The 9998-nt window shown below is 37.2% G+C and overlaps 1 protein-coding gene across 1 annotated transcript; it reads left to right on the plus strand.

Moving 5' to 3' along the window:
- Positions 1-3608: 3608 nt before the first annotated feature.
- Positions 3609-9528, plus strand: LOC107705553 (5-hydroxytryptamine receptor 2A-like). Its single transcript, XM_016508874.1, has 3 exons — positions 3609-3996; positions 8370-8570; positions 8726-9528. The coding sequence occupies exons 1-3, from the start codon at positions 3609-3611 to the stop codon at positions 9526-9528; spliced, it is 1392 nt and encodes a 463-aa protein (XP_016364360.1).
- Positions 9529-9998: the final 470 nt, after the last annotated feature.

Raw genomic sequence — 9998 nt, forward strand, 5'->3', positions numbered from 1 at the left:
TGTGTATTCAGGTTTAAGTCCCCACCAGAATAGAAAAACAGGTACACACACACACACACGCACACACACACTGTGTTCTTTCTAAAGTTGCTTTGAATAATAGCATCTGCTAAATGCATAAATGTTTTGACATAATTGCCACAATTGTTTTGTGTGTTTGTGTGTGTGCATTTGTGATTCCCTTGTGAGGCTTACCTACATAACATGTACTACAAAACATCTTCCTTAGTTGCGCAAGCCGTTAATATAATTCAAACAGATTTTAATGTGATTGAGGGCTTGTATCTGAATACACATGGGATGTGCTAATTGGTTGCCATGAAGTATTTATCAGATAAATGAAAGCCAACAGTCTCCCCAGCTGATGCAGGCCTGTCGACTGTGCGATCGCCTGAGAAATGTGTGTTTGTTAGATCACACTGTGTTTGTGGGAAGTAAAGGAGTCAGCAGAGATTCATGAGTAATAGCAATGTTTGCGATTAGAATGTGCTTAATGTTGTTACACCTGCAGAATATATGTACATATGTGTATGTAAAGCCACAGTCTTCATTGTTGTAAAATAATACGTGATCATACTGTGGTTTTCAAAAAAGAGGACATTCTAGTTTTTTCCCACCTTTTTTTAATTGAATGAACTTTTACTTTTTTAATGACCAGTAAAAAAAAAACAAAAAAACAGCTGTTCATTATGCATTGTTGTTATTAACCCTATAAAGCCTATCCTATCTTATTTCATATGCAAATTTCTAAGTCCTCCTTCTAAGAATCCTACTTTTTGACCATGTAAATATCAGCAACTACACCAAAATGGCATATTTTTTGCTCAGTTTGGGCCTCTGATTACAACTGAGGTGTGTATGAGGCATTGAGCTCCATGTTCTCCATATTTATAACATCATACTATATGAGTCATAAAAGCCTGATGTATCATATATTACATAAAGATGATACATAAATATGATACATAAAGAACATATAAGATTGTTTTGAACATTTAAAAAAGATTTAATAAACTGATCCATTTCAAACAATTAGATTTTTCTGACTATTATTTCATATGCCAGGCTTGTTAACTAATGTTAATACACCTTTTCGTAAAGCGTTACCAAATTTATCTCTGATAATTTCAAACTCTCTCCTTTGTCTGATGTTTTTATGCTTTGTCCTTTATTTGCCATAAGCACCAGCTTTGCACGTCTAGGATTCTGCTTCAAATGGATCACATTCAGGATGAAATCTTTTTTTGTGTGTGTGTGAATTTGTTACTTTTTCATTTTTTTGGCACTAAACAGTACAGTACAGCTTTGGTTTCATGCTTTTTCCAGACCTCCTGCAGTTAAACGTATCATGTTCTCCAGGCCTGGTGAGTTTTGGAACGTTGATGAGGTTCATAATCACAGCATTGTGTGCAGAACAGAGTCTGACACCTGTACCGCATCTCACTCTCCTTGTCTCCTACTGCTCCCAGGTGAGCAATTACAGGACAGCCGGGAGCCTCTTGACACACACACACACACACACACACACATTCTTGATCCAGCTTCTTCTTATGCTCACACACACTCCTTCCATTACCGAGAAGTGAGTGAAAGAGACTGCTCTATCAGTCTGTCTGCCGGCCGAGCGATCCATCATTTATATGGATGGAGACAGGCCAGGTGGAGTTTTTCCCCTGTTCTGTCCTCTACAGTTTGAGCACTTCGCTTCTGCTACTGTACATCTGTTTGCCCTCGCTGTCACCCTCTCTGGCCCGTCCTTCACTTTGCCTTTTTTCATAGCAAACCTTGGAGAATTAGCAGGACCAAAGTTGTATGGATTTTCTGCTTTCCCTCTTTTCGATGTCAGTTTGTCTTACCTTGTTATTTTTCTTTCTCACACCATGTTTACCAGCTTTGACTTTTTCTCAGTCCTGCGTTATTTTTATTCTTCTTTCCTTTCTGTATCTATTTCTACCCCCTCTCCAATTTTTACCTCTATCCATCTCTCCCAGTTTTGCCTAGAGGAAGAGGTATCTCATTTTTTCCCCATTTTTAATAAAAGTGAGGATGTATTCTTGGAATATATTAAATATTAATTCATGATGTGTATTAATAATGCATTATTCATATCCTGTGATGGCAGAGGTCTTCTGTGGAAATTTATCAATTTTAGGTTATATCCTGCAGGAGGAAGGGGGATCAGTGGAACACCTTTTGCAGGATGACATACATCATGTTCTTTTTATAAATATTCGCTTAATTAACGACACAATCTCCTGTTTTCACTGTAAATGCATGGTCCCAAATCTGTGTGATGTGAAAGGCAGCAAATAAAAATATAAAAGTCATGCTTTTAAGAACCTACTAAAAGACACTGGGCAACATCTAAAACATAACAGAGATTTTTTGAAGAATGCTGCTAGGATTCAAACATCATTGGCCCCATTGACTTTCAAACCTTTTTTGTCTTTTTTTTCTTTCACAGAAGAAAGAAATGTATGCAGATTTGGAACAACATGAGGGTAAATTATATATACTGTATATATACACATATAAATGATAACTGATGGTCTAAGAGCCATCCGCAGTAAAATCTGTTGTATCTGTTGTTTAACTAGCCACTTGTGAAGAACACCACCTGGTTAGCACCGCTGTAAACACGTTATTTATTCTAAATATTGCTTTATATTTGTAATATTTGCTGTTTTTCCTGAATATACAATACAAGTTTAAAAGGTTAAATGGGACATTCCTTCAGATCCCCCTTCAGTTTCCTGCCTGAAGTGCTTATTTGAATATCTGTGTAAATGTGTTCATATGTCTTTGTTTGCAGCTGAAAAGCACCAAAGGGACCACTCAGAGGCATGTCTTTCTGAAGGGAGCTCAAACAGTCTGGCTTCAGTTACAGCTGGAGAGAACTATCTGCAAAGAGAGAGAGAGAGGGAGAGAGAGAACGAGGGAGGGAGGGAGATAAGAGACCGAAGTACTGAAAGGAGAAGAGAAAGGATGAATGGAACAGGACCACATGTTGGGTTGATGTGAGAGGCACGCATCGTCAGTGGCTCATTGTCTAGCTCTGGTGTTCGAGGTGACTTGAAACAGGAAAACTCTTCCAGATTAAGCGGTAATGTATATAAACACAACATAAACAGAGTTTGATGTTCTACGTTGTTGAATGAGTCTAGCTGCTGAAGCCACTAGTCTGAAAATTTTGGTTGCATGCAATTTGCGTTCATAGGGGAATGATGCAATGCATAAGATTGCTTGTTTTGTGTGTTTATGTCATGCTTTGTATAAACCAGGACAGCTGTAAGCATGCAAGGATGAAACATCAGTGCGTTCCAGTCTCTCATGCACTCTGATTCTTTCTTTCTCTCACATTGTAAATGCGGCTGTAAAGTTGCCTCCTCTATTCTGAATCACAATCCATCTGCTCAAGGAGCTCTAAACATCCGTGTACAACAACCATCAACGGGGGTGTGGAAAACAGGAGGCTCTTGAAGGTGACTGTGAACATGTTGTCAATCTCAAACTGGAACATTTTGGGTTGCGCAGACTTGGAGTGCAATGCTTCACATGGACTATGGGTTCCACAAATTAATCGATGCCGCGCTTGAAATAGTCCGTTAATGGCCCTGAATGGGACGACTGCTGAACTCAGGACCTCCGGGATATCAGCTGAGATTTCAAAAGACAAAAGCACCGAACATTGGCTCATGGAGCAGAAGGTGTCTCTGGGTAATGCAGTTCTCAATAACTCAATGGATTGCAATGGTAGTGAAGACAGAAACAGGTCAGACCCTTTGACCTCTGAGCATGTCCAGAAGAACTGGGTGGCACTTTTGATTTCTCTGGTCATAATCATCACGGTGACAGGTAACATCCTGGTAATCATGGCGGTGAGCTTGGAGAGGAAGTTACAGAATGCCACTAATTACTTCTTGAGGTCTTTAGCCATTACAGACATGCTTCTGGGTATCCTTGTAATGCCAGTATCCATGGTGACGATCCTCTATGGTGAGTTTCTTTACATGTTTGCATATGTATTCATCATACATGTATTAAATTTGCAATAATACACAATGGAAGTCTATGGGGCAAGGCATTTCACCAAAATAGCTGTTAAAATACACAGTTTCGAATGCATAGCCTCAAGACATGAACATTAAAGATGCTAATGTGATAAAACTGATTACTAACCTTGCTATGCAAAGTCATGCAGTCTTTCATCTCCCATCATGCCATTTTAAGTCAGTAAAACATGTAAAGTACACATGATATGCAGAAGGATACCAGGACTGTTTACAATGCGAATCATCAACAGGAAACTGGGGTCCCGGGACCCCCAGGGGGCCACAAGGTGGTGCTGAGGGGTCACTGTTTTTTAGGGCTGTCAAAGTTCTGTGTAACCTTTGTTTGTTTGTTTTTTAAATAAACATTTATGTTTATAAAAGTAATTAAATATTTAACTAAGAAATTATATAATATTTAAGTAATTAAATATTTAACACAATGTTGTTTTTATATTATCACTTGCATTTTGCTTTGAGATAAATCATGACTATTCTAACCAAATAAGAACCATATAACTATATGAATAAATAATAATAGTGAGTAGGAAAAAGATGCACTGTCAAATTAAGAAAAAAAAAATTGCAAACAAAACTTTGTCTTTGTAATATCACCCTGTTTTTCTCACATGGTGTAAATTAGTATTTTATATATTAAAATATATACAACTGCCTTTATATTTTTATATTTTATACAAAATGTATTTGGGGTCCTTGGTATCAAAATGTTAAAAAAAAAAACTGATTTCAACAACTTTAGTTCAAATAGTACACATTGATTGATTGATTGATTGATTGATTGGTACAGAAAATACAACCTGCACATCTGCCTATATATTTTTATATTTTATACAAAATGTATTTGGGGTCCTTGGTATCAAAATGTTTAAAAAAAAAACTGATTTCAACAACTTTAGTTCAAATAGTACACATTGATTGATTGATTGATTGATTGATTGATTGGTACAGAAAATACAACCTGCACATCTGCCTTGAACCTTTGACTTTCATTTAAGTGTTTTACTGTAAATCCAAATATTGTTTGTTTTTACAAACTGAGGGACAAGTCATGATTATTTTCTGCCATAATCAGAGTCTGTGACATGCCGTTTACTACTACAGATAATTCAATTCAATTCAATTCAATTGTTTATTTGTATAGCGCTTTTTACGATACAAATCGTTGCAAAGCGACTTTACAGAAAATTAAGTTTCTACAATATTTAGTGGTAGCTTATCAGTGGTGACTTGTTAGTTTATGTACATATGGCAGAAATGTACGGAAAAATCAATTAAAGACATAATCAAACAGACGATGAACACTATTAACAGCAATTATTATATGATGCAATCAAACTTATATCACCCTGTTTTTCTCACATGGTGTAAATTAGTATTTTATATATTAAAATATATACAACTGCCTATATATTTTTATATTTTATACAAAATGTATTTGGGGTCCTTGGTATCAAAATGTTTAAAAAAAAAACTGATTTCAACAACTTTAGTTCAAATAGTACACATTGATTGATTGATTGATTGATTGATTGATTGGTACAGAAAATACAACCTGCACATCTGCCTTGAACCTTTGACTTTCATTTAAGTGTTTTACTGTAAATCCAAATATTGTTTGTTTTTACAAACTGAGGGACAAGTCATGATTATTTTCTGCCATAATCAGAGTCTGTGACATGCCGTTTACTACTACAGATAATTCAATTCAATTCAATTCAATTGTTTATTTGTATAGCGCTTTTTACGATACAAATCGTTGCAAAGCGACTTTACAGAAAATTAAGTTTCTACAATATTTAGTGGTAGCTTATCAGTGGTGACTTGTTCGTTTATGTACATATGGCAGAAATGTACGGAAAAATCAATTAAAGACATAATCAAACAGACAATGAACACTATTAACAGCAATTATTATATGGTGCAATCAAACTTATAGCAAAAAGCACGAGATAATTCTTGTGTTATTGTCTGTGGTTGTCGACAATGTGCAACAGATGCTGTTTATAGACTTGAAATTGTTTAGAAGCCAGAACATTCCCTTAAAGTTGTGTCTGGGGTTGTGCACAGGATTTTTTATCTCAGCTATTTTACTGAATCTGTACTCATCAGACGCCTCCAGTGAATTTCTTTCTGGTCAAAAGTGTAAACTGCAAACTTTCTTGTGTTGTAACATTTGCATCTCTGGAAAATGATGCATTTTTCTTTAGAACAATAATTAGGCCTCCATACATTTTGCTGGAAGGTGATTTATTTCAGCGCGTAATGAGTGTGTTTTGGGCCGTCTGGTATGTCCTAATTTAGCCTGCTTGTATTCACGCATGGGGAGAGAAATCCCTCTTCCTTCCAGCGCTTTGATGAGGAATTAATTATGCAGTAACGATGCTGCGCGTTGGTGTGTTTGTGCAGCAAAAATGGTTATGCTTCCTATTTGATGTCCTGAATAGTTTGACCAAGGAGAATAAAACATGCCACTTCCTGGTTCTATCAGATGTATGTAGCTTTGGTGTTTTGACAGCTGGCTACGGACAGATTTATGATAACACAGAGCTAAATTATTTATTCTCCTTCTTTCTTCTTCTTTTTTTGTTGGTGAAGTTTGTCATTTAGAGATCAGAATTGTCAATGAAAACCTAGACAAAACAAAGTCTGCCTAAAGCATAACACATTGTTTTCAAATCAAACATGCAAACACGCAATGCAGAACTCATTTTGAGTCACCACAACTAATCCACAGCTGGTATCATCTTTTGCTCCCTGAAACATGTTATTTCCACATCTGTGATGTAATGTTATTATATAACCAGGTAAAAGTAATTGGATTTATATAGCCTACATGAGACATGGTTGTGTTCTGGAACACTCCAGGCACTAAGAAACAGCTCTCTATCTCAGCTGAACCTGTTGTGAGAATTCTGGGAGATTCTATGACTTTACATTTCGAAGCACACCAATGTGTGTGATGGTGCTGCTGATGACTACCACTGTCTGTATCTGCACCCAAGAGTCTTCTACTCTCTCATCTCACACAAAGGAATCAAATACTGCCTTCGAAAATATATCTGTTCTTTGTGAGTCACCAAAATAAAAGGCTGAAGCTTGTGAAATACAACACTTTGTTTTGCCAGTGACTACTGGTACTCACTTTATTCAAGATAATTATTATTGGTGGTAATGAAGACCAAAGAAGCAGAAGATTTTTAGATTTGAATGTTCAGATGAACAATGATGTATTACACTCCAAAAAAGGACCTTTCACAGCAATGCTATAAAAACTTTTGGGTTCCCCAAAAAACCTATCAGTAAACAGTTTTCAAAAGAACCTTTTTTTTCTAAGTGTAAAGACCATTTTAATAATCTAAAGAAACGTTTGTGGAAAGTTTCCATGGATGTTAAAGTTAATAATTCATTCTTAAACATCAATGTACTCTCTTCTGTATAATGCAAATTACATTTAACAAGGTTATATAATACATTTTTATTATTTATGTTTTTCTTTGAGGTTCACTTAGAATGTAAGTGAAGTTTTTTTTTTACAACAACTAAGATTTTTCATGACCATTTTTGCTGCTGTTCCTTTAAGACTGTTTTAAATTAATAATTATATTATTACAATTTAAAATAACTGTTTCAATTTTAATATATTTTAAAATGTAATTCATTCAAGTGATAGCAAAGCTTACTTTTCATCAGAGTAAAATAAAAATAAAAATCTGCAAGAATGCATTAAATTGATCAAAAGTGACAGTAAAGACAATGTTTCACAAATTTTCTATTTCAAATAAATGATTTTCTTTTGGCCTTTCTATTCAAAGAATCAAATAATGTATCAAGGTTTCCTCAAAAATATTAAGCGGCACAGCTGTTTCTTGAGCACCAAATCATCATATTAGAATGATTTCTGAAGGATCATGTGACACTGAAAAATAATGGACTAATGGCTGCTAAAAATTCAGCTTTGCCATCACAGGAATAAGTTACATTTTAAAATATAGTCTACTGTATTAACATATATAAAACAGTTATCTTACATTGTATTAATATGTCACAAAATTACTGTTTTTTACTTGTGGTTTTGACAGTGTGAACACCTTGTACAAAAAGTCTGATTTTCTCACTTAGCTCCATGGATTCCTCATGCTACGACCCTGGAAATATTTAATATTATTGAACTGTATTTTAAATGTATACAAACATATTTATATAAATATAAATATTTAATACAATCTATTACTGTAACCGAAGACACACAAGTACATGCTTGTCCAGAATGTGACACTTTTTGTGTCTCTGATGTGTTAGGTTACACCTGGCCCCTTCCCTGGGCCCTATGTCCGATCTGGATCTACCTGGACGTTCTTTTCTCCACTGCCTCCATCATGCACCTGTGCGCCATCTCTTTGGACCGATACATCGCCATCCGTAACCCCTTCCACCACAGCCGCTCGAACTCTCTAACAAGAGCCCGTGTCAAAATTATAGCAGCCTGGACCATCTCTGTCGGTAAGTTCTAGATCGCACCAAAGGCAGACGGAAATTGCTTTCCAGCTAAATTCTGAAATGCTAAACAACTGAGATTGCATCTTATTAGCACTGGTATGCCAAACCATAGCTCCAAGCTGTCTTCTCACTCTCATTTTGTCTCCATCTGTCTCTAGTTATCTCCATGCCTGTCCCAGTCCTCGGCCTGCACGATCACACCAAAGTCTTCCGGAATGAAAGCTGCCAACTGACGGACAACAATTTTGTTTTGATTGGCTCCTTTGTGGCGTTCTTCATCCCGCTCATCATCATGGTCGTCACCTACATTCTCACCATCAGTGCTCTGCAAAGCGAAGCGACTTTGTGCCTGGACCAACTCATCATGCGGCCAAAATGGTCGTCCACTACTGGACTCCTTCCACGAGGCTCACTCTCTTCTGAGCGTCTCTTCTCACGTTCGTCTCTCTGCCGCGATGGGGCTTCCAGAGGATCCAGCCGTCGCTCCATGCAGTCCATCAGCAACGAGCAGAAGGCATCTAAAGTGCTTGGCGTGGTCTTCCTTCTCTTTGTGATCATGTGGTGTCCATTTTTTGTGACAAACGTAATGGTGGTGGTGTGTGGTTCAGCGTGTGATGAAGATTTGGTGGGGGGACTGATGAATGTGTTTGTTTGGGTGGGTTATCTGTCATCGGCGGTCAACCCTTTCATCTACACGCTCTTCAATAAGACTTACCGTGCAGCTTTCGCCCGGTACATGCGTTGCCGCTACCATGAGGAGAGGAGGCCTCTGCAGCTGATACTGGTCAACACCATCCCTCCTCTGGCGTACAGCTCCACTGGGCTTCCCTTGAAGATGGAGAACTCATTAAAGAGAAGGGCAGAGGGCAGCCGGTCAGGGAGCTTCTCCAACACAGACAGGTCAAACTCTGGAAAAACACAAAACAAGCAGGAAAGGGAAGAGGTAGTAAGCCATTTGTGAGACTCCAGGTTTTTTTAAATTATGGTTCACATCAACAGACCTTAGAGACCGTTTCTTTTGTAGGTGTAAAAGCTTGAAAAATGAAGTCTTTTATTTTAATATGTGTCCACCTGCGCAGCACAGCACAGTCAGCAGATGATACTACCTACTGCTCACAGCCGAAAGAGGAGACAGATGCTTTTAAATTGATTAAAATTTTAAAATAATCTATCTCTCTGAGTCCGTATAATGCAAGTGGATAGGTCCCTCAAAGTTGGTGCATTGACATGATGCTTAGTTCATACAAACTCAGTTGATGAATCAATAACTTAAACTTTCCATTAGGCTTGCTGCGGTAGTCGGTGTTACCTGGTGTTCAGCCATACACTGAGTACATTACTTGCTCACCGCGGTACTGCCCCCACTGTCTTTTTGCATTATTATAGAAATAAAAACCATTTAGTTCAGTTAGACAATGCTACAATTGTAAA

Source organism: Sinocyclocheilus rhinocerous, unplaced genomic scaffold (genome assembly GCF_001515625.1).
Source record: "Sinocyclocheilus rhinocerous isolate Xijiao unplaced genomic scaffold, SAMN03320098_v1.1 scaffold504, whole genome shotgun sequence".
Classification (NCBI taxonomy): Eukaryota; Metazoa; Chordata; class Actinopteri; order Cypriniformes; family Cyprinidae; genus Sinocyclocheilus; species Sinocyclocheilus rhinocerous.